The following is a 26,337-nucleotide window of genomic DNA, read 5'->3' as shown; positions in this document are numbered from 1 at the left end:
TTTGGTGTCTGCTGTGCTGCTGCTTCACTCTCTCTCTTTACAGAAAGTTGTAGAAGTTTTCAGACGTGTCACTGCTGGATGTGAGGATGGGAGCCACTTTGCTCTGTGAGCTGGGCCTATTCTGTGAGTACATCACTGACTTCTATTGTTTGATTCATACTGATCCATAAACATGTTTTAGTAAGAAGAACAGAGCATCAGTCATTTGTACCATTTCAGGTCATGTGATCAGAGGACTCTCATGTTTGTTACCAACGTGGTTGTTTGTAGACTGGATTAGATTTGAGTGCACTGACTCAGATCAGAGTGGAGCTGGTTTAGTTTATCTAAGAAAGGTTTGTTTCTCCATCAGTGATAATTTGATGCATACAAATCATAGCAGCCACTGGTACAACTGCAAGTGTTTGATTTATTTTATATTTGAGTGTCTTTAGTTTGATCATGTCTGAAGTTTCTGTCTTTATTGTAGTGCTCTGTACACTCGTCTGCACTGGACACGCTCAAGGTGACTGAACAGTTTTCACTTTTTTTCTGTCTTTTAATTTATTTGGTAAAGATTAATCGCAAAATACTGAATAAATCTTAATCACAGTTGACTTATGTTTTATATTTATTAACTAATCAATGTATGAACAGTGTATGAACATACTGTCACAGATTGTGTCGTGCAAAAGTGTTTCAGATTGTTAACTTTGTGTTTGTGTTGGATTCTAGCTGCTCTGCTAACTATTGAACCCAGGTGGTCCAGTTTTTTCATCGGAGAGTTTGTTACCTTCAAATGTGACATGAATGAAGGAGAAGACACTGACTGGTATTACACAGTAAACATGGATGGTCAAGCATTTATCCTCTACAGTGAACACACAGACCACAGATCACAAATTACAACAACAAGTCAAAGTGGTGAATACCAGTGCTCTGGTCTCAGGAAGCACCCACGTGTTACAAAGAACAGTAACACTGTCTCTATAACTGTGTTAGGTAAGCCCTCAGTGACCAATAATGTGATGATTCCTGTTGAAAAAATTATAAAATTCTGAATACATTTAATAATTGTTGTCCTTGAAACTTGAAACTTTAACAAGAACTACTGTACATTACTGGTTACTTGCTCACAAGTACTACTATGCTCACAGCCTGTAATTTATTATTACGACATGTGTTTATTTAATGTATAACAAAAAAAAAATTGGATTAAATTGATTTTAAGTAGGGAAAAGAAGAAACATCAAAAGCTTCATAAAATCTAAGGTGATGATGTTTCTGTTGTCTAAACCTGAAACTAGGCAGATCCCTCTGAACCCATCATTGTGTTTCCTTCAACAGTGAACTGCATTAGTTTACATTCAGTGTGACTGTGCGGGGCCTGCGGTTCTGTGCAGGGAAGGCGGACGCACCACACGACATCCACAATCACACCCCGACGACTTAAATATTGTACTGGGTCCTGTGGTTGGGGTGTTGATGTGCACAGAACAATAAAAATGATCAAAATGCCACTGGGTCTGCCGTGGTCGTTTACAGTGACTTATTCAGGCCTGAGATTGGACAAACATTTATACTGTGTTTATTTAGAGATCTACAACCTGAATTACTGCAGATCTGAGACAGAAAAAATGCAAACATCTGAAGTTTATGAAAGTGAAGAGAAATTTGTTGATTTTATTTTGTGGGAATTTGAAATGAAAACATATTATGAAAACATAAGCAGTGTTTTCCCTGTATATTGGATCAGGTAAATATTTTCTTTCCTTCTTTTTCATAACAGCAGATAAACTCAGGGCCACACTGACAGCAGGAACAACAATCATACCAGTAGGGGGCAGTGTGACACTGACCTGCTCTGTGCAGAGCTCTGATGGATGGAAATATGAGTGGTTCAGACAAACCCAAACAACCTATGAAGGTAAAATCAGAGATCAACAAAACAGAGATATCAGAGTATCTCAAGGAGGAATCTACAGCTGCAGAAGAACAAGAGGAAACCCAGTTTACTACACTGATATAAGTGATGATGTCATCATTGAGATAACCTGTGAGTTCAGTAATTTAGTTTGAAATATACATTCACTCATGATTATCAAACATACAATGTGAAGTTTTCTGTGTTGATTTCATGTTTCTGTTTGTATCTCAACTGTTAATATGTGTAAACAGTTTCCAATAAAGTTGTTGTAAAACAACAACCCAACTGGCCTCAGATATTCAGAGGTGAGACGATCACTCTGACATGTGAGGTGCAGGAAGGAGGTGAAACCACTGAGTGGTGGTATGAATGGAGAGGACCCAGGACACCCACACAGTGGACACACAATAATGATGTGACATTCAGAGTTTCTGAGTCCAGCAGTGGAGACTACATGTGTAAGAGTCGACGCAGAGATGACTCATATTCTTCAACAGAGTGGAGTGAAGCCTTCACATTGTCAGCATCAAGTAAGTCATGTTTGTTGTGTGATCTCCATTTGACAAATGTCATAATGGTCAGCACAGGATGAATTCAATGGTCTACAAAGCATGTTACATTGTTAGTCAGACAAAGAGCTGCAGCTGATAGTAGCCTCATTGTAGACAGTTTGTCACCACTTTGTGTCACGAACTTTCAGCTGGTATAGAGACGCCAATGCTGACCTGCTGCTCCATCACCTGAGGACAAGAATGACACAAACAGGATACAAATATAGTTCTTCAAACTCCCTCAACAAATGAAAACAAATATGAAACTTCTTTAAAAAAAGAATAAAAGTCATTCAATCATCTCATCAAATACTGGCGTAGATTAAAATTAATCTGAAGCACACACACACGAGTGGGTTTGATAGAAAGGTTTTTGATTTTATTTCTATTGAACTCATTGATTTGCATGTTAGCCTCAAAGTGATTTTATGAAAGCAAATCAAACTCATTCCAACTTCTTCCTGAAAAAGTCTCATATGTACAGATAACGACTTTGTGGAGAAAAGTGTGTTTATGTTCATTCTTTAAAAATAAGTTTCTGTCTGTGATTCAGCTGTTTTTCACTCACTTTATTTAAAAACAAAACAAAACAAAACAAACAAACAAACAAACAAACAAACAAACAAACAAACACAGGTAAACAACAGAAGCTCAGATGTCCCAGTTTTACTGCTGGGCTCAGATCACTAACAGTTAACAGTTCACCCATCTCTGCATAAATAAAAGAATTAAAACAAATAATGTGTTATAATTTTAAAAATTGTACAAATACATGAAAGTGATGAACGTCAGCTTAACATTTTATTTTGCTGTTGTAGTAGCTGTGTACAACATTTAAAATGAAATGTTAAATGATAGAAAATAACTTCCAGTCAGCTTTTGTGTGTGAACTTGATTTTTTCAAATAACTTTTTAATAATATTTGTAGTAAGACGACTTTAAAAACACACACATACTTCTCTTTCAAACACTCTCCTCCCACTCTGACAGAAAGTAAAGAAGTTGTTCACGGCACTGTAACTATTAAAACAGTAATGAACAGAAAACAGAGATGAGGCATTCAAACTATTTTTGATTTGAAAAAAAAAAAAAACTTTTCTCGGCAGTCGAAGTCTCACATGCAGAAAAATTACACATTGTTTTCTAAATTGGTCAATGTTTAACACATAATCAGTGCTGTAAGAAATTTCCTCCTTAGACAACCAACAATTTAAAGATGAACTTTTTCTGTATCTTATACAGCAAGTAAACCCAGAGCCACACTGACAGCACAAAGTTCAATCATACCAGCAGGGGGCAGTGTGACACTGAGCTGCTCTGTGGAGGGCTCTGCTGGCTGGAAGTTTGACTGGTTCAGACGTGATTCAGTCTCTTTTAAAGCTCAGCTCATGAGAGGAAATGAAGCAAACAGAGTTATTAGTGTCTCACAAGGAGGTCTGTACCACTGCAGAGGAGGGAGAGGAGATCCAGTTTACTACACAGAGGACAGCAGTGACGTCACAGTTACAGAAACTCGTGGGTTCAATTATTTTATTTCTGCCAAACTGAGAGATGTTATGTTGTGTTCTGTGCTAACAATTTCATTCAACAACTGTGAGTTTAATAACCCTGAAATGAGAGACAACTCCTGACAAATAGAAGAATTTATTCAGTCTTATTTTTTTTATCTTCATGTTTCTATTTGTCTCTAACTGGATATTTTTCTGTGAACAGTTCCCAGTAAGCCCACTGTGACCCTGCAGCCATCCTGGACTCAGATATACAGCGGTGAGACAGTCACTGTCAGATGTGAGATTCAGGGAGGTGAAGGAGCTCAGTGGACGTATGAATGGAGAGCAGCCAAGTTAAACACACCTCCAACATCCAATGAATACAGAATCATCAGAGCTACTGAGTCTGACAGTGGAGGATACAGCTGCCGGGGCAGAAGGGACTATTTCTTCTCAGAGTGGAGTGATATCATCACACTGACTGTATCATGTAAGATCTTTCATCCAGAGTATCTAAATAAGGAAAAAGCACTTCTTCTTTCTTACAGCTTTATAACTGTCTTTCATGTTGGTCAGTAAAATGTTTAGTTTTTATTCCAACAACAAAAACCTGAACAGCAGCTTTTTATTCACAGTGAAGAGAACAAAACATATGAGAGTAACTTCTCTGCTGTGCAGCTCTAATACATGAAAGATGAAATGCAGAACAAATGCTGGATCTGTCTCAGCTGCTCCACCACATCCACTAAGAAACATTAAATCCACTGATTGTTCCTCATGTGTGTTTTTAACTTAGAAATGCAGCAAATTAAATATGAAAGATTAGTGTTGTATTTGTGTGATAGTTGTACAGTTTGTTGCAGCTTCACCATTAAAGTTATGTGATATTTATTATTTCCATATTTCCACCAAGTTATTGAAACTGGTTTGATTCAGTCATTGACTTTTGTTCTTTTTCTAAACTGAACTGCAGATAAACCAAAGGCCAAACTGAGAGCTGATAACACAGCTGTTCCAGTAGGGGGCAGTGTGACCCTGACCTGCTCTGTGAACCCATCATCATCATCTGGATGGAAATACTACTGGTACAGAGATGAGAAATCCTCTGAAGCCCTGACCACACAAGATGCAGTTTTCCACTCAAATGGACAAATCAGTGTCTCACAGGAAGGACTCTACAGGTGCAGAGGAGGAAGAGGAAACCCAGTTTACTACACAGAGGACAGCCAGTCAGTCAGGATTGGGAAAACTGGTCAGTTTAACATAAAGTCAAATAAACTCCTGATTAAGGAGGAAGATGAAGAACAAAAGGCATTAACATTTTTGACATTCATGTGTTTTTATTGTACTTTCTTGAACAGTAACAGCCTCAAACAGGCCTGTTGTGACTCTGTATCCAAACTGGTCTGAGATATACAGAGGAGAGACGATCACTGTTAGATGTGAGATCCATGGAGGAGACACTGAGTGGGATTATGAGTGGGAAACAAACAGCAGGATAAAAGCTCCAAATCAAAATGAATACAGGATTAGATCTGCTTCATCATCCAACAGTGGAAACTATCGCTGTAAGGGCAGAATGAAAAGTTCACAGCATGAAACAACAGAGTGGAGTGATTCAGTCACACTGACAGTTTCTGACAGTAAGTAGAGTCATAGTTCATTTAACCTGGAAATAGAAACAGTTTGTAAAAATGTGTTTTTATTAGTACATGTTGAGATATTTGACATGTTTAGATAGTCTCACTCTTAAAGTTCATCATAAATATTTGTGAGTCAACATTTTAGTGACATTGAATTCAGAGTTAAGAGACGAAAGATTGAGAGAAAATCTTTGTTGAACAGATGAACCCCGTCCTGTCCTCACTGTGTCTCCATCATGGCTGAGTCCTGGAGCCTCAGTAACTCTGAACTGTGAGGTTGAACATCCGTCTGCAGGATGGAGCTTCTACTGGTATAAAGCTGTTCCTGATCTATCAGAGAAATCCTCCAGTTATGAGCTGCTACCTGATGGCAGTGGGACTGCACAGGACTCCTACATCATTCATGGACAGACACACACAGCAGGATATGTGTGCAGAGCTGGAAGAGGAGACCCAGAGTATCACACTGATCACAGTCAACCAAAGTTTGTCTGGTCTGCAGGTCAGTTTGATTCTATCTTTTTTCAAGTAATGCAACAGCAAAAAAGTATAAATTGATGGGGGTTTTTTTTTGGGGGGGGGGGGGGGGGTGTTTAGCATTGAAGGTGAAAATTATACGAACACTGCGTCTTTTAGCACTGACCTTTAAACATTAAAGTAAAAGAATATTTTCACTGTGATATTTTGAATCCTAACATCTGTGAGCTTTGTCTCTTCACTGCATGTTGTTTCCAGATGTTCATTCAGCAGCGTCTCTCACAGTGAGTCCTGACAGAGTGCAACACTTCACCTCTGACTCTGTCTCACTGACCTGTGAGGGAAACTTCCCTGAGTGGAGAGTGAGGAAGTTCTCTGAGGACGGCCGACTGTACTCTGACTGTAGGAGAATGACTGGATCCACATGTGACATCAACACATCAAAGTCAGATACTGCAGTGTACTGGTGTGAGTCTGGATCAGGAGAGTTCAGCAGTGCAGTCAACATCACTGTACAGAGTATGTTATTATACATTTACTTCTTGGATTTGGATGATTTAAACGTCACATGAACATTTTTCCCAGCTTTGCTGTATGTGTGTAATTTATCTGGAGAAATAGCGTTTTTTTAAATACACGAGATCAGATGTTGATGATGAAAAGCATTTGTACAATCTGTTCTTATTATTGTTTGTCAGCTTTTTCTAAAAGTGTGCATCAGCTGATGTGACTGAAACAATTGTGTGTGATTGTGTCACAGATGATGGTAATGGTCCTATCCTGGTGAGTCCTGTTCATCCTGTGACTGAGGGAGCTTCTGTTAGTCTGAGCTGCAGTTTGAGAACACAAAAAATACTTTCCAATGTGTTTTTCTATCACAATGACAAACTTATTGAAAATGATCCCCGAGGGGAGCTGAAGATCTCTGCAGTGTCAAAGTCTGATGAAGGTTTCTACAAGTGTCAGTACTCAGGAAGAGAGTCAGCACAGAGCTGGATGTCAGTTAAAGGTGAGCAGGATCAAAGCATTTGATGGATTTTTATAAATGAGTTTGATGACTGAGAGGCAACATTCGATTTTCTGATTTAAGTCTCAAAGTCGCCTGGCTCAATTTTGTAAAATTATATATATATATATAAATACATATAATTCATTAATGAATAATTATTGTTTCTTGTAACTGTCAGGAGCTGACAGCTCTTCATCTCCTGTGTGGTTGATTGTTGGACTGGTTTGTGGAGTCTCTCTCATTATTATTCTCCTGCTCTTGTTGTATCTCTGCAGACAGTCCAAGTGTAAGAGCCTCTTCTTTTCATGCTGTATTACAGAGTTAATTTACTACACACACTTTAATTATTCACACATATACATGTATTCTGATCGAACAATTCACATCACAAAGATGTGTAATAACATTTGTCTCTTTCACAGATTCCTGCTTCACCAGGTTGGTAAAATACTTTTTATTATTATTTTAAACAAACATCAGTTACTTTTGAGTTTATTGTGTTTATTTCCTGTTTCAGGTCGATCCAGTCTGAGAGTCACAGTCTGGGCTCCTCCACAAATCATGGAGTCAACCAGGATGAAACTCATGAACACAACTCTGTTCATCCTGGTCAGCACTTAAACCGATCTTTATTATCATTATTAATATTGACTTTTCATTCAGTCTCCATTAACAGGAACATTTCTTAGGTTCAGTTTGTGCTCAGCAGCTTCTCAAAGAACATTTATCAAAATCCAGTTGGACAAACATCCAAATAACCAACTGACTACATGCACAAAAGATCAGAAACAAACAGGATTTTACAACCTGATTGTATCTTTAACTCGACTGAAAGAATCCACAAATGTTGTTGTTTCATATCAGACCAACACAAACAGTAACACTATGATGGGTTCATGCTCTGAAAATATCTGACAGTCCTGGATTTGACTTAAACACAACTAATGAAATTGAATGTGATGTGTTCACAAACATTTTTACATTTCAGGTGCAGATGAACCGTGAGACGTCACATACTTTCTTATTAAACTTCAAAACCTTAGAAAGAAGAGTGAGTACACAAAACACGGTGTAGAAAAAAGCCTGGGAAGTTTTTAAAGTGTTTAAAATCTTTTAATTATTTTCATTAATCTGATCATCTTCACAGAGAAGCATCATAAAGCAGAGCAGAGTGCTGTTTACTCTGAGGTGAAGACGGGAGCTGCAGGTACAGTCACAACAGTCTCATTCAGTGTTTGTACTTGAACGTGTCATCACATCATTATATTGCAGGTAATTATAGGTCAACATGGAGTTTAGTTATTCACTGACCAAGCTTAGCTACTACATACGACCACTACACATCAGCAGACTGAATCTTATACACATCGAGGGCCGTTCAGAGTTTAGTGTAAGTTTGTCTGCTTCATATACAGAATGATATTGTTATTGTACAGTATGGTATTGTCCATCTATATGTCCCCAAACTAAATAGTTTCTCTCATGTTTTTACTCTGTAATGTTCTTGTCATCATATCTGTGCTGAACAAATGTGTGCTGAGCTCTGACGTCTCTTTTAGAGGACAGTCTGATGTATGCTGAGGTCAAACAGCCCAAAAAAGAAAAAGCCAAGAAAAACAAAGGTGAGCAAAGTCTGCCATCATCTCCACTGAATATTGTTTAACATGTTTATCTGCTCTTACAATGTAAATCTGTTTATTTTAATATTTATGTATTCACACTTTGTCAGCTATTTAAAATCTTCTCTTTTATCTTTGTGTGACCCGTGGTAGGTACCTATTTAAAATAGGACAGAGCCGTAGGCGCACAGTCAGTTTAAAAGAGTTTAATTTTTGATACAAAATAAAAGAAACAGTGTAACAGCGGCACCTAAAAACAATTAAAAACGTTACCTCATTAAAAACGATAAAACTGTACGATTGCCCGTGAGACAGGACAAGCGCTGCAGGGAACCGTTTAAAAACAAATCGACATAGCACACAGGTTAAAAATGGACGGCAACTCACACATGACCCCAAATGGGTAAAACACTATAGAAAAAAAGTCAAATCTTCGGTGCAGTCTTCACTCGAGCTGTGCATGCAAAAGCGGGGAGACAAAAAAGGATTTGTTTTCCCTGCAGCGCCTTCACCGTCTGCGACTAATATTTATATATATATATATATATATATATATATATATATATATATATATATATATATATATATATATATATATATATATATATATATATATATATATATATATATATATATATATATATATATATATATATATATATATATATATATATATATATATATATATATATATATATATATATATATATATATAAAAAACACCGAGCACGCCCCTGCGGGCGGTTTATCCTTCAAGCTCGGGTCCTCTACCAGAGGCCTGGGAGCTTGAGGGTCCTGCGCAGTATCTTAGCTGTTCCCAGGACTGCGCTCTTCTGGACAGAGATCTCCGATGTTATTCCCGGGATCTGCTGGAGCCACTCGCCTAGCTTGGGAGTCACCGCACCTAGTGCTCCGATTACCACGGGGACCATCGTTACCTTCACCCTCCACATCCTCTCAAGCTCTTCTCTGAGCCCTTGGTATTTCTCCAGCTTCTCGTGTTCCTTCTTCCTGATATTGCTGTCATTCGGAACCGCTACATCGATCACTACGGCCGTCTTCTTCTGTTTGTCTACCACCACTATGTCCGGTTGGTTAGCCACCACCATTTTGTCCGTCTGTATCTGGAAGTCCCACAGGATCTTAGCTCGGTCATTCTCCACCACCCTTGGGGGCATCTCCCATTTTGACCTCGGGACTTCTAGGTTATACTCGGCACAGATGTTCCTGTACACTATGCCGGCCACTTGGTTATGGCGTTCCATGTATGCCTTGCCTGCTAGCATCTTGCACCCTGCTGTTATGTGCTGGATTGTCTCTGGGGCATCTTTACACAGCCTGCACCTGGGGTCTTGCCTGGTGTGATAGACCCCAGCCTCTATGGATCTTGTACTCAGAGCTTGTTCTTGTGCTGCCATGATTAGTGCCTCTGTGCTGTCTTTCAGTCCAGCTTTGTCCAGCCACTGGTAGGATTTCTGGATATCAGCCACCTCCTCTATCTGCCGGTGGTACATACCGTGCAGGGGCCTGTCCTTCCATGATGGTTCCTCGTCTCCCTCCTCTTTCTTGGGTTTCTGCTGCCTGAGGTATTCACTGAGCACTCGGTCAGTTGGGGCCATCTTCCCAATGTATTCTTGGATGTTCCTTGTCTCATCCTGGACTGTGGTGCTGACACTCACCAGTCCCCGGCCCCCTTCCTTCCGCTTAGCGTACAGCCTCAGGGTGCTGGACTTGGGGTGAAACCCTCCATGCATGGTCAGGAGCTTTCTTGTCTTTATGTCAGTGGCTTCTATCTCCTCCTTTGGCCAGCCTATTACCCCAGCAGGGTACCTGATCACGGGCAGGGCGTATGTGTTGATGGCCCGGATCTTGTTCTTACCATTCAGCTGACTCCTCAGGACTTGCCTGACCCTCTGCAGGTACTTGGTGGTTGCAGCCTTTCTAGCGGCCTCTTCATGGTTCCCATTTGCCTGCGGGATCCCCAGGTACTTGTAACTGTCCTCTATGTCTGCAATGTTGCCTTCTGGTAGTTCAATCCCCTCAGTTCTGACTACCTTCCCTCTCTTTGTTACCATCCGACTACACTTCTCCAGTCCGAACGACATTCCAATGTCATTGCTGTATAGCCTGGTAGCCTGGTAGTGTGGATCAGTGAATCGATGTCTCGTTCACTCTTGGCATACAGCTTGATGTCATCCATGTACAGGAGGTGGCTGACAATATATATATATATATATATATATATATATATAAATAAAAAGGGTTAAAATACTAAAAGAATCCATATCTGTGGTGCCTACTGATACAGAAAAGATTTAAACAAAAAAAACAAAAACATCGACAGCCGCAACAGTCAGTCTGTTGACTTACACCAGTTTAAAACAAATTAAAACACACTGAAGTGTCGGGTCCTTTGCCCGCAGCCAGAGATCCACCTGGCAAAGCAGCAGCTCGGTACTCTGTAAATAAAAGGCAGGAGATCACTTAGCTGGACAGTAAAACACAGGAATATTCCTCAACTGAATGGGTTTTGTTACCTGTCCACAAGTTCGTGTCACACCCTAATAAATGTGGGTCAGTGGCGATGAAGTCCACTATACCGTTCTCGCGGGAGCAATGTTTCCCACCTACAAGGGTGCAAATAACTGTAAACCTCTGCCAACAGCCAGAGCTCAAGTGGTACATTTTTGTGTAACCTACCGTTCTAACAGAAGTTTAGGGGAAGACCCGTATCAGACTTTCATAGTTAAGAAACACCAACTTGCCCAACTCGGACCAAGCACTCGCAGTTTCAGGTTTGCAGAGGAATACCCAATTGCCCACACCTGCGCTTATGAAAGGAGCAAAGACCAGCTCCGCCCACCAGGGGCGGTCCCGAGTCTCCAGGTCTCACCTGTCACATTTGCATCAGTGGAGACATCCAGTTTCCTCCTGGTTAATGATATTATTGTTTTCAATGATCTTCTCTTCATTCACAGGAACATCAAGTCCTGCAGCTGATGCAGCAGTTTATTCTGAAGTCACATCAGGAAGCTCTCTCAGTAATTCTGCTGCCATGCAGGCTGATTTATTCTTCACATTATTAAATGTCTTCAGCTCATAATATCTTTACATGTTGGAAATCACTTTGTCTCTTTGTGCTTGTCTTACAGGTCAGTGAGGAGAGCTGTAGCAGCAAAGCCAAGAAGAAGCTTTTTATGAAGCCACTCTTGCTCCTCTGCTGCCCAAATATCAGACATGCTCAGCTTTATGTGCAGTTACAATATTACATCATAATATCATATAATTCAGTATAAACCAAATGGAGGTGTATTCATATTCAATATTCATGCTCTTTATCTTCTGTTACTTTTATAAAAAAAATTGTAATAAACCTTGACTGTATCTAACATGTTCCAACAGCAGTGAGAAATATGTGATGTTTAGTATCTGACAGCACAATTTACAGTCAGTGTTTGCAGTGTAAATACTGATATGGGCACCAACAAATACTTTAACTGTGTTTGTTTACATTATATAAATAAGAATTATATCATAGGCAGTGAATACATTTGAATGTATTTCATGTATATTTTTGTGTTTCTGATCATTTTTTGCATCTTTTAGTTAGAAGGTAGAAATAAAATCTTTTTACATTTGAACATTTTATGTTTATTTTTGATTTTTGTTTCCTGTATGAAATTATCCACAAACTAATCAGATCATCTCTCTATGTGCTGATAGTTAAATGAAAAGATAACTTGTACATGGGCTAAATCTCATATGACAGATTGCATGGAGACAGAACATCACCGAGAATTAAAGCTCTGCATCAATCACGGTCAGCACGACTCAGAGAAGTAGCAGTATTAAAATTCATTAATACGACACAAACATCAGAGCTAAAAATCCAGACAGGTTCAACCAAGAACAAGACAGCAACAAAACATCTGTCTGACCCTGCAGAGTCTGATTGTGTAGTCACAGTGAGGAGGAGGCACAGGTCAGTCAGGTGTAAACTTAACCAGCTGGGTTGAGCCTGGTTGGCATTTTTCTGCAAAATCAGCATGACGGTGATAAACAGTGCTGATCATATCCTCTAATACAGGGTGACCATAATTTGATTTCCAAAAAAGAGGACACTTGTGCCAGTCATGAAGAACCTTTATAATACTGTTTACATGAAGAAAACATATTTAAACAATAACATCTCTGTGCAGTTAATGAATGGTGAAATAAAAAATGTCATATAGTCTTTTACAAGTCAACAAGTGGTCACCTTACTCTAATAGCTCAGCTGTGCTGTAGATGGGTTTCCTTCTTCACTATCAATCATGTCTTTGTCCTATAAAGTGGGAGAGCAACTACAACTACACTGGTGACTTTTCATTTTGTCCTGTTACCATTTGTAACTAATTTGTTGACTTTATGTCATTTTAGTTTCTAATAAAATGTCACGCAGTCCTGTGTTCCCTGATTTAATTAAATCTGTGAATTAGGATGCAGAAGCAGAGAGTTTAGAGGTTTTATTGCAGGGTTAATAAATGGTGGTGTGAGAGAAATTCTGCACAGACTCTGAGTCTGAAAGACGAACAGTGTTTGGAGTCTGCTGTTACCATCACAGCTGTGTAGGTGGCAGTAATACAACTTTATGCTGGTTCTCAGCTACTAATGAAAAAGAAGTGAGCTTCTTACAGCTCTTCATAACTTACTGTTATTATTGTATTTTTATTTTATCTGATCAGCAATAATTCAGGTCATTAAAGTGTTTGAAATGTTATTAGTGTTATTGCTCATTATTATTACTGTGATTAGTGTAATGGCTTTAGGACCCAGGGGATCAAACAGAGGGTATAAAAAAGGAAGTAGCAGCAGGTGCTCTTCTTCTTCTTCTCTCCTTTGTTCTGGTGTGAGGCTGTGGACTGTGGTGTTTGTGGGATGCTGCAAAGTTTTGGAGTGTGAACAGAGTGTGCTGAGGAGATCGTGTCACCATATAAGTGAGCATACTGCCCTTTAGCAGAGATTCAAGGTATAGACTGAATGTTTTCAAGTTATCTTTCTTTAAGCCTTTAAATTAGATTAATTTAAATTAATCTTTAAATTACCAGTTAAAATATTATCCTACAGGATCGAGGCCTCAGTGCTCCTGTGTTTTTGATTATTATATTAGTGTATTTTTGTTTATTTGATCAGCAATAATTCAGTTTATTATGTGTTTGAAATAAATTGAATGACTGAATCACAGCTGAAAGTGTTTTTTGTTCTTGTTGTTTTATGCATTTACTCTGAGTGTGTGATTATTGTGCTGCTGTTACAGTCTTTCTGTTTTACTTCTCAGCACTGCCATCATGTGTCTGAATACACAGCGTACAGTCAAACTCAACAACCTCAGTTAAAGATTTGCTAACATTTAAAGCTGTTGAGCACCAGTGCAGGTTATTTTTGACCTGTGTTTGTGTTTTTGAATAAATCTCTTGAAGTTTTTGCAAATTAAAAATGTTGTATATTTCTGATGGATGTAAAACTTTTAAAACACTGAAAGAAATTTCAAATAAATTCAGATCTGCAAAGAAATGCATTGATTATGTTTTATTCAAGAATCAATATCAAAACAGTATCACAAGATCAAACTGCAAAGAATAACGTCTTTACTCTTCTGAGCAGCTTACATGTGTGTGAAAGACTGTTGGTGGTCACCATCTTTTCTGCCACAGGCTTATTTTTATCCACTAACAGGCCTCATGGTTTCTGGTTGGGTCACCATGAACAGAGGAAATGCAGCCTGTGGTTTCAGCCTCAAGTCTTCGGTGTAGCTGATGTTTAGTTTTATGTTATCAGCTCACAGCAAAGAGTTAACAAGGAGCACAGACAAAGAGCACAGTATGAATTTCACTTTGACCTCTGTGTACATGACACATGTTTACATGATGTGCCTGTACTTGAATAACAGTAATGATCATCAAATATTCAGTTATCTTTATAAAATAGTGCCTCTTCTTCATCATTTTTCATTAATCAATGTAATAAATCCGTAAATCAAACAATCATTTGCACCAAAGTTAATTTATTCAAAGCTAATAATTGAAAACAAAATGAAATTTCTTCATATTTTTGTTCATTTTTTGCACTTTAAGAAAAGTTTTTTCTTTAACGTGTGAATATTTCTGTAACTGTTGGTGACCTCATAGCTGCAGGCTTATCTGCACCATCTCTGCACTTAAACATTACAGTGACTTCATTATTTCCATCAGCCTGCAGAACTAAAATGAGGAAGAACAATTGAAGCTAAATATGAGCTGCCTTCCAGATCACATGCTTTAGCTCTGACAGCACAGACAGATGATGAGGAGACTGTGAGACGTTAAACAGGCAGAATACAGAGCTCAGAGTTTTACACGTTCTGGTTTGTTGTCTTTCACACTCCTTAAAACATGAGAAAATATTTACTGATCTTCATTTTACTATAAATAACACCTCGGTGTGTAAATTGCCTTGATTGCTAATTTACTGTTAATAGTTAACATTTATTATTATTATCTGAAAAAGAAAACCATAAGAATCTAAAATCTAAAACAAGATGCTAAAACAGGGCCAACTTTCTCTAAATGTAATCACACAGAGCTCAGATGAGTAGAGAGTGAACAGGCAGGTGTGTTTTTCCACAGCAGGTGTGTGTTTGCACAACTGAAGGTTTGCAGGTTGAACACTGGAGAAGATCAGAGACAGAAGAAGACTGGATTAAGTGGATAAACTACAAGGGTGATTCTCTGCAGTCAGGCTAGTTTCCTCAGTGTGCTGTAACTCAGTGAGTGGATGAACAGTCGGTCCTTTTATGTGCAGCTATTTGAGGATGGAGAACAAATGTGCCAACCTGAGCTGACTGGAGCAGGTGAGGAAGATGACTAACACATCCCACTGACAAGGAAGAGCTGTGGAGCTGTGACAGACTGTGGAAACATCAATGAAAAAAGGCAGAAATCTAATAATTATTTTATTACAGTCCTGATATCAGACCTCTGTTTATTTGTTTATTAGAAGCTCAGATATTAACCCTCTAAAGCCTGAATCATAAATAAAATGAAAACGTTTTAAAAGCTGGTGTGTTTATTTGAACCTTCTAAAAAATAAATATTTTTCACATGAGGTGGAAAAAATCTTTTTTTAGCTGCATCTGGCATTTTTTGTACAATTTGTTGCTCAGTTTATCTTCAAATAGAAACATTAAAGTTTCTTTTTAACACATTAAACTTTGAGTTTCCTTTCACAATGTTCACAAATCTTTTAGAAAACTGGTGAAAATATCTTTGAGGAATCGTTGAAGGCTCGTTGACTGATGTCAGCCACGTTGGATGTCTCAGCTGAGGGCTCTGCATGAGTTGCTGATCCCCGCTGGTTAATCTGTGCACTGCATGTGTGTCTGTAGACATCAGGTTCTTTAACGTGAGCAGAAAAGGCCAAGCAACAAACTTTGTTAAAGAGGATGAAAAGAAACTTGATGAATGTTGGTCGGATATTCTTCTGTCAGAGGAGACAAAGATAAATTTGTTCACATTCAGTCAGACAGATCAGTGAGTCTGTAGTTGTGATACTGAAGGGTGGAGGCAGGACACGACAACAAAGATAAAACTATGACCTGCAAAGTGTGTCAGTAACTAAGCAACAGAGCACCTTTGTATATCACAGAGAAAGGTAGGAACACAAAACAGGAAAGAAACTTAAATGTTTGCAGTGGACAGGAAATGTGAACACGTCACACGACTGCTGTGGTCAAAGCTACAGGAGCTATTTGAGGTTGGTGTAAAAGGAAGGAAGCACAGAGAGGCGATAGAAGAAGGAGCTGAATATAAACTCTGGTCTTATCTACATTAAGTGCAGCTTCTCTTTATCAAGGCAAAGTCGAAACCTTTGAGATTAGATGCAGATCAGCGTGCAGGGCTGGACGTGAGGATGGGGCACTCTTTGCTCTGTTTGCTGGGATTATTCTGTGAGTACAATACACACCTTTACTGTTTGAATGGCAGTGATGAAGGAAAATGTTTCTCACTGGTGACAATTACAGTGTATCACTGCTTTAACCTGTTTATCTGACAGCTTCAACACAGCAGACTAGATGTTTCCAGCTGGTTTCACAGCTAATAGAAACACATATATTTGGTGATGAGTAATAACTGTGCCATGTGAAGATTTAAAAAAAAAAAACTCAGTTTATATATTTATTGTGATTTTGTCAGTTGTATAATGTCTGATGATGTTTCATTCATTATTTTAGTGCTCAGTACAGTCAGACATGGAAACACTGAAGGTGAGAAACTGTTTTCTTCTTCTTGTGTTGCTCTAAATGACGTCCTCTGTGTTATATTTTGTATCATGAACCAAACATTTCATTGATTTATTGGTTAAAATGTTAATATAACCATGTTAACTGTGTGAGCAATCAAACACACACCCACGATACAAACTGTACATTTACTGAAGAGCTGTGGCTTCATACATGTGGATTTTCTTTTCATGTTTATCTGATCTGAAAACATCAACAGTGTGTGTAGTGCAGATTATCTCACTGAGTTTTGCTGTTCTTCACATCACACTGACCTGTGATGTGAAGAACTCTGCTGACTTTGAATATGACTGGTTCAGAGAACCCAGTGTTTACTCTAACCAGAAGACCAAAGTAGCTGGTGAATCAAAGGGAGAACTTGTGACCTCTAAAGGCGGCATCTACGCCTGCAGAGGACGTATAAAAGGGACAAATTTACTCACAGTAGAAAGTGATCCAGTCATCATTCAGGAAACTGGTGAGTTTAAAAATGTCATAAGAAATAAAACAACATGGATTCCCCAAAGTTTGGAGATCAGAGGGGGATAATATTATGACAAAAACTTATGTTACAAAGTGATTTACGGCCCCAACCTGCCAAGTTATTTCTGAATATATAAAGTGTTATAAAGTTAAAAAATAATAAACAATAATGGGGTTATAATATTTGATAATACTGTTTTTATTTTTAATGATAATATGTTAATCAGTCAGAAATTAAATGTGTGCCTCAGTCATTCATAAATGTGTTTTGTGATTTGGCCCCTGATGCTCCAGTTGTCACGGTTCAGCATTTTGAGTCTCGTGTGTTTTGGTATTTTATAATATGTTTTATGTTCTGAGTCCTTTGCTGTTTTGATTATTGTAGTTATTATTATTATTATTATTATTACCCCAGGATCAGTTATGGCTGTTACGGTTTTAGTTCTTAGGTTTTGTTTTATGTGTTCATGTTGTGTTTACTCTGTGCATTTCTGTCCCACGTTTCAGGTCTCTATGTTCTGTCTCAGTCTCTGTTAAGTTTACATGTCTAGAGTTCAGTCGGTGTGTTTCCTGTTTTACTTTGAAGGTCTGCGTCTCATGTCAGTGTTTCTAGTTTTGTTTCCCTTGTCTCGTCCCCCTAATAGACCCTGTGCACGAGAAAATGATAACTTCCTGGTTTGAGACAGGATCTGGGGTTGTACATTTCTGGTAGCTTTACTTTGTGGTCAATCGCTACTGCGAAGATATCCTCCAAAATCATGTCCAAAACACAAAAACTGAAAGATCGCGTTAAGTTACAAAGAGCAGAAGGTGGGAACACTCACCACTGTGTGTCATAAAAAAATCTAATGATCAATTTTGACGTTTAAAGAGTTTAGATCAATCAGTTGTTTACATCACTCAACACAAGCAGAACTGCATCACTGCAGCAGAAGACACATCGTCCACATTCAGAAGCACATCTCTGTATAGTGACTGGTCTTATAATTTAAACAGGCAAATGTTCAGCATTCAAACTACAGGTGAAGAATAGTCAAACCAGATGTTTCCCTGTTATGTCGATATCAGCTAGTCAAACACACACCTACACAGCATGTTAACAAACCGTGAAAAAAGCCACACAAAAAATGAATGATTGCTGGTAAGGGTTTCTATACATTAGTATTTATGAAGGGTATGTTGTGACTTACCTTCAAAATTACAGTGGTCCTTCGCTATGACGCGGTTCACCTTTCAACTCGCTGTTTAGCAGATTTGTTAGTGCAAGTTTGCACGTTTTTTTTTTTACATCACATTGTGTCCTGCGTCCTGATCGCTGCAGACGATCTCCTCTGTGCCGTCTCTGCTGCACAGTACACAATCGCTGCATCGATGGCTAGCAGTGTGACTCTGAAGTGCAGTCACACTGCTTTTTCCCCAACAAACACAACAATGTCGACGAAACGTTTACCACCATCAAAAAAATAAAATTGGCTACTTGATTTCACCTATCGCTGGTTATTTTTAGAACATAACACCCGCGATAAACGAGGGACCGCTGTTTACAAATACTGAGAAATATAGAATTTAAATCCTTTCTCTGTTCTGCTCTGAGGCGCGGGGGGAAAAATATCGACAGGTCTATGAACAGCATCTACATACATATTCCGTAAATGCCCAAGACATCTCGAGAAATGTAAATCTCACCTCGATTCATCAATTTGGTTGACTTGTTTTGGAAAAAGCGGCAGTAAACAAGGAGCGAATATAACACCGGAAACGAAGCGCCCTACAGGAGTTTCCCCACCGGAAGTAGCATATGCTAATGTGCACATAGTCTATTACTCCCAGCTGTGCTCTCCTGCTGTGTCTCATTCCCTTCATTATACTGCAGCTCTGTTACCATGTTGAGACAGAAATCAGAGAAAATTTGAAATGTCTTAAACTGAGAGGAAAGAAAAAACAATATAAAGAAAATATTTGTGTAGATTTTGTTTTGTTGGAATTTGAGTCACTTGAAGAAATCTTTTAAAATTTAGGATATTTTACATTTACATTGTATCAGGTGTATATTTTCTTACCTGCTTTTTCATAACAGCATATAGACCCAGGGCCATATCCATTTACCCAGAGTCACTAACTGAAAATCTTCAGATCTGTTTTAGGTATGATTGATTGTTTTTATGCAATTTTAATGAATCATCTGCATATTTATATAATTTTCCTCCTTTTTCATAACATCAGATAAACCCAGGGCCACACTGACAGCAGGAACAACAATCATACCAGTAGGGGGCAGTGTGACACTGACCTGCTCTGTGCAGAGCTCTGATGGATGGAAATATGAGTGGTTCAGACGAACCCAAACAACCTCTGAAGTTCAAATCAGAGATCAACAAAACAGAGATATCAGAGTATCTCAAGGAGGAATCTACCGCTGCAGAGGAACAAGAGGAAACCCAGTTTACTACACTGATATAAGTGATGATGTCACCATTGAGATAACCTGTGAGTTCAGTCATTTAGTTTGAAATATACATTCACTCATGATTATCAAACATACAATGTGAAGTTTTCTGTGTTGATTTCTGTTTCTGTTTTTATCTCAACTGTTAATATGTGTAAACAGTTTCCAATAAAGTTGTTGTAAAACAACAACCCAACTGGCCTCAGATATTCAGAGGTGAGACGATCACTCTGACATGTGAGGTGCAGGAAGGAGGTGAAACCACTGAGTGGGAGTATAAATGGAGAGGACCCAGGACACCCACACAGTGGACACACTATAATGGTTGGATATTCAGAGTGTCTGAGTCCAGCAGTGGAGACTACATGTGTAAGAGTCGACGCAGAGATGACTCATATTCTTCAACAGAGTGGAGTGAAGCCTTCACATTGTCAGCATCAAGTAAGTCATGTTTGTTGTGTGATCTCCATTTGACAAATGTCATAATGGTCAGAACAGGATGGATTCAATGGTCTACAAAGCATGTTACATTGTTAGTCAGACAAAGAGCTGCAGCTGATAGTAGCCTCATTGTAGACAGTTTGTCACCACTTTGTGTCATGAACTTTCAGCTGGTATAGAGACGCCAATGCTGACCTGCTGCTCGATCACCTGAGGACAATAATGACATAAATAAACAGGATGAAAATATAGTATAGTATCTGCAGGTTATGTACAACCGGCAGATAGAGGAAGTGGATGACATCCAGAAGTCCTGCCAGTGGCTGGACAAAGCTGGACTGAAACACAACACAGAGGCACTAATCAGGGCAGCACAGGCACAAACTCTGAACACAAGATCCATAGAGGCTGGGGTCTGCCACATCAGGCAAGACCCCAGGGGCAGGCTGTGTAAAGATGCCCCTGAGAGAATCCAGCACATAACAGCGGGGTCCAAGATGCTAGCAGGCAGGGCACACATGGAACGCCATAACCAAGTGGCCAGCATAGTATACAGAAACATCTGTGCCGAGTATGGCCTGGAAGCTCTGAGGCCAAAATGGGAGACCTCCCGTAGGGTGATCAAGAATGACCAAGCTAAGATCCTGTGGGACTTCCAGTTACAGCTGCACAAAATGGTGATGCCTAACCAACCGGACACAGGGGTGGTACATAAGTGGAAGAAGACGGCTTTAGTAATAGACGTAGTGATACCGAATGACAGCAACATCAGGAAAAAGGAACACAAGAAGATGGAGAAGTAACAAGGGCTCAGAGAAGACCTTGAGAATATGTGGAGGGTGAAAGTAACAGGGGTCCCAGAGGTAATCGGAGCGCTAGGTGCAGTGATCCCAAGCTAGGCAAGTGGCTCCAGCAGATCCCAGGAACCAACATCCAAGATCTCTGTCCAGACGAGTGCAGTCCTACGAACAGGAAAGATACTGTGCAAGACCCTCAAGCTCCCAGGCCTCTGGCAGAGGACCTGACCTTGAAAGAAGACCGCCCACAGAGGGCGAGGAGGAAATTATATGATATAGGCAGGTAATAAATCAGAGGGAATTTGATTTTGTAACACAGTCTAATATGTCTGATTTGCTGATTACTCATTTATACAAAACTACTCAGTGAATATTTAAAGTGTGATCAGTGTTGTAAGAAATTTCTTCCTGAGACAAGTGACAATCTATTCTACTTTTTCCTGTAAATTAATTGCAGATAAACCCAGGGCCACACTGACAGCAGGAACAACAATCATACCAGTAGGGGGCAGTGTGACACTGACCTGCTCTGTGCAGAGCTCTGATGGATGGAAATATGAGTGGTTCAGACGAACCCAAAGAATCTATGAAGGTAAAATCAGAGATCAACAAAACAGAGATATCAGAGTATCTCAAGGAGGAATCTACAGCTGCAGAGGAACAAGAGGAAACCCAGTTTACTACACTGATATAAGTGATGATGTTACCATTGAGATAACCTGTGAGTTCAGTCATTTAGTTTGAAATATACATTCACTCATGATTATCAAACATACAATGTGAAGTTTTCTGTGTTGATTTCATGTTTCTGTTTGTATCTCAACTGTTAATATGTGTGAACAGTTTCCAATAAAGTTGTTGTAAAACAACGACCCAACTGGCCTCAGATATTCAGAGGTGAGACGATCACTCTGACATGTGAGGTGCAGGAAGGAGGTGAAACCCCTGAGTGGGAGTATGGATGGAGAGGACCCAGGACACCCCCACAGTGGACACACAATAATGATGTGACATTCAGAGTGTCTGAGTCCAGCAGTGGAGACTACATGTGTAAGAGTCGACGCAGAGATGACTCATATTCTTCAACAGAGTGGAGTGAAGCCTTCACATTGTCAGTATCAAGTAAGTCATGTTTGTTGTGTGATCTCCATTTGACAAATGTCATAATGGTCAGCACAGGATGAATTCAATGGTCTACAAAGCATGTTACATTGTTAGTCAGACAAAGAGCTGCAGCTGATAGTAGCCTCATTGTAGACAGTTTGTCACCACTTTGTGTCACGAACTTTCAGCTGGTATAGAGACGCCAATGCTGACCTGCTGCTCCATCACCTGAGGACAATAATGATATAAACAGGATAAATAAATAATATATTCAAACAAATAACAATTGATCTACAATTTCTATAAAAAGAATAAAAGTAATTCTGAACTATCATCTGATCAAATAAATAAACACACACAGACATACCACCAAAAATAGTGGTACTGTTTCTATGATTAACAGTCTCATAACTCTGAGTCACTGCCACTCACCTTTAGCAGGAGGCTGATTGAGATTGATCCCTTTAAACTCCCAGGTCCTAAAGACGGACCAGCTTATTAATCAATCTTCAAGTACTTTTTAAATACAGCAAAGAAAATATAAAACTTTCACAGCTTTGATCAAAACGATTGTACAATTTGTATCTCTTCAAGATCACCAAGATTTGTTGATGTTCACCATTTACATCTAGTTATTTAAACGGTTTTGATTCAGTCACATGCAGCACACAGGACTGACAGCGCACAATCTGCTTTGAGGTAGCAGCCAAGAAAGATGTAGTTTGTGTCTATGAACAGTGAACATCCGTATGTACACGATTCAGTCATTGACTTTTGTTCTTTTTCTAAACTGAACTGCAGATAAACCAAAGGCCAAACTGAGAGCTGATAACACAACTGTTCCAGTAGGGGGCAGTGTGACCCTGACCTGCTCTGTGAACCCATCATCATCATCATCTGGATGGAAATACTACTGGTACAGAGATAATACCACAGTGGATGTTGTCCCCACATCAAATGGACAAATCAATGTCTCACAGGAAGGACTCTACAGGTGCAGAGGAGGAAGAGGAAACCCAGTTTACTACACAGAGGACAGCCAAGAAATTCAGATTAACACAACTGGTGAGTTTGGATTCAGCAACAATATTGAATAGATTGATGATTGAGGATTACTATGAAGGTCAAACAGCATTATATCTCATGGTAACCTCTTTGGCATTGTAATAATGTTCTTATTGGAAATGGTTGAATATGAGTAGTCATGTAAAATGTGGAGTCTAGAGAATCAGTGTCAGGAATGTGATCCAAGGAGGGGAGACTAGGTGGGATTGTGAATGTGAAACAATCATTTTCAGCAAATCTCCAAATCAACATAAATTCACAATTAGTTCTGTAACAATTCTACAAGTAAGACTGCAAGTAGTGTAGAACAGGAGTCACAACATGAAACCACAGAGCAGAGTCATGCTGACAGTTTCTGACAGGAAACAGAAAATCTCAATGTAAACATCAGTTTTTGTTTCTTTATATTAAGATTTGACTCTTTGACATATTTATATAGTAAAAGTTTGTAACGCAGATTTACTGAAGTCAACATTTAAGAGGAAATTTAAGAGACTTGTGTTTATGTGTTCATTGTGGGGAGTCAAGTCATTTAAACACAGCAGGAGTTGACTCAAAGTGGTTTCAAGTCAAGGAAAATCGATGAACTGGATTTATTATAAAATTATCTTATAAAATATCAAATATAATTAAACTTTATTATTTGTTGTCACTATCTTTGGCAGAATTTTCATCTCCTGTGTGGTTGATGGTTGGACTGGTTTGTGGAGTCTCTCTCGTTATTATTCTCCTGCTCTTGTTGTATCTCTGCAGACAGTCCAAGTGTAAGAGCCTCTTCTTTTCATGCTGTATTAGAGAGTTTATTTACTACACACACTTTAATTATTCACACATATACATGTATTCTGATCTCATGACACAAAATATCAGTGGAACAATTTATACATGACAAACATGTGTAATAACATTTGTCTCTTTCACAGATTCCTGCTTCACCAGGTTGGTTATATACTTTTTATTATTATTTTAAACAAACATCAGTTACTTTTGAGTTTATTGTGTTTATTTCCTGTTTCAGGTGGATCCAGTCTGAGAGTCACAGTCCGGGCTCCTCCACAAATCATGGAGTCAACCAGAATGAAACTCATGAATACAACTCTGTTCATCCTGGTCAGCACTTAAACCGATCTTTATTATCATTATTAATATTGACTTTTCATTCAGTCTCCATTAACAGGAACATTTCTTAGGTTCAGTTTGTGCTCAGCAGCTTTTCAAAGAACATTTATCAAAATCCAGCTGGACAAACATCCAAATAACCAACTGACTACATGCACAAAAGATCAGAAACAAACAGGATTTTACAACCTGATTGTATCTTTAACTCGACTGAAAGAATCCACAAATGTTATTGTTTCATATCAGACCAACACAAACAGTAACACCATGATGGGTTCATGCTCTGAAAATATCTGACAGTCCTGGATTTGACTTAAACACAACTAATGAAATTGAATGTGATGTGTTCACAAACATTTTTACATTTCAGGTGCAGATGAACCTCGAGACGTCACATACTCTCTTATTAAACTTCAAAACCTTAGAAAGAAGAGTGAGTACACAAAACACGGTGTAGAAAAAAGCCTGGGAAGTTTTTAAAGTGTTTAAAATGTTTTAATTATTTTCATTAATCTGATCATCTTAACAGAGAAGCATCATAAACCAGAGCAGAGTGCTGTTTACTCTGAGGTGAAGACGGGAGCTGCAGGTACAGTCACAACAGTCTCATTCAGCGTTTGTACTTGAATGTGTCATCACATCGTTATATTGCAGGTAATTATAGGTCAACATGGAGTTTAGTTATTCACTGACCAAGCTTAGCTACTACATACGACCACTACACATCAGCAGACTGAATCTTATACACATCGAGGGCCGTTCAGAGTTTAGTGTAAGTTTGTCTGCTTCATATACAGAATGATATTGTTATTGTACAGTATGGTATTGTCCATCTATATGTCCCCCAACTAAATAGTTTCTCTCATGTTTTTTACTCTGTAATGTTCTTGTCATCATATCTGTGCTGAACAAATGTGTGCTGAGCTCTGACGTCTCTTTTAGAGGACAGTCTGATGTATGCTGAGGTCAAACAGCCCAAAAAAGAAAAAGCCAAGAAAAACAAAGGTGAGCAAAGTCTGCCATCATCTCCACTGAATATTGTTCAACATGTTTATCTGCTCTTACAATGTAAATCTGTTTATTTTAATATTTATATTTATGTATTCACACTTTGTCAGCTATTTAAAATCTTCTCTTTTATCTTTGCATCAGTGGAGACATCCAGTTTCCTCCTGGTTAATGATATTATTGTTCTCAATGATCTTCTCTTCATTCACAGGAACATCAAGTCCTGCAGCTGATGCAGCAGTTTATTCTGAAGTCACATCAGGAAGCTCTCTCAGTAATTCTGCTGCCATGCAGGCTGATTTATTCTTCACATTATTAAATGTCTTCAGCTCATAATATCTTTACATGTTGGAAATCACTTTGTCTCTTTGTGCTTGTCTTACAGGTCAGTGAGGAGAGCTGTAGCAGCAAAGCCAAGAAGAAGCTTTTTATGAAGCCACTCTTGCTCCTCTGCTGCCCAAATATCAGACATGCTCAGCTTTATGTGCAGTTACAATATTACATCATAATATCATATAATTCAGTATAAACCAAATGGAGGTGTATTCATATTCAATATTCATGCTCTTTATCTTCTGTTACTTTTATAAAAAAATTGTAATAAACCTTGACTGTATCTAACATGTTCCAACAGCAGTGAGAAATATGTGATGTTTAATATCTGACAGCACAATTTACAGTCAGTGTTTGCAGTGTAAATACTGATATGGGCACCAACAAATACTTTAACTGTGTTTGTTTACATTATATAAATAAGAATTATATCATAGGCAGTGAATACATTTGAATGTATTTCATGTGTATTTTTGTGTTTCTGATCATTTTTTGCATCTTTTAGTTAGAAGGTAGAAATAAAATCTTTTTACATTTGAACATTTCATGT

The 26,337-nt window shown here is 38.6% G+C and overlaps 2 protein-coding genes across 2 annotated transcripts; both read left to right on the top strand.

Moving 5' to 3' along the window:
- On the top strand, positions 1–26,081 carry LOC146674651 (Fc receptor-like protein 5). The gene is made up of 19 exons (XM_085397244.1): positions 1–123; positions 470–505; positions 715–981; positions 1,769–2,035; positions 2,158–2,436; positions 2,607–2,609; positions 4,921–5,199; positions 5,315–5,590; positions 21,616–21,879; positions 22,002–22,280; positions 22,451–22,453; positions 23,064–23,327; positions 23,993–24,091; positions 24,251–24,266; positions 24,346–24,508; positions 24,816–24,879; positions 24,976–25,035; positions 25,389–25,451; positions 25,666–26,081. Exons 1-19 carry the CDS (start codon positions 87–89, stop codon positions 25,788–25,790), a joined length of 2,844 nt encoding a protein of 947 aa, XP_085253370.1. The 5' UTR covers positions 1–86; the 3' UTR covers positions 25,791–26,081.
- Positions 6,326–9,211, top strand: LOC146674652 (uncharacterized). Its single transcript, XM_085397228.1, has 8 exons — positions 6,326–6,583; positions 6,831–7,076; positions 7,258–7,362; positions 7,499–7,514; positions 7,594–7,685; positions 8,065–8,127; positions 8,224–8,283; positions 8,636–9,211. Exons 1-6 carry the CDS (start codon positions 6,478–6,480, stop codon positions 8,079–8,081), a joined length of 582 nt encoding a protein of 193 aa, XP_085253354.1. The 5' UTR covers positions 6,326–6,477; the 3' UTR covers positions 8,082–8,127; positions 8,224–8,283; positions 8,636–9,211.
- Positions 26,082–26,337: the final 256 nt, after the last annotated feature.

Source organism: Rhamphochromis longiceps, linkage group LG3 (assembly GCF_057381845.1).
Source record: "Rhamphochromis longiceps isolate RC_006_pf linkage group LG3, R_longiceps_female_GT1.1, whole genome shotgun sequence".
NCBI classification, from domain to species: Eukaryota; Metazoa; Chordata; class Actinopteri; order Cichliformes; family Cichlidae; genus Rhamphochromis; species Rhamphochromis longiceps.
Note: the sequence above shows the minus strand (reverse complement) of the source record. Positions and strands in the feature narration are given on the sequence as shown.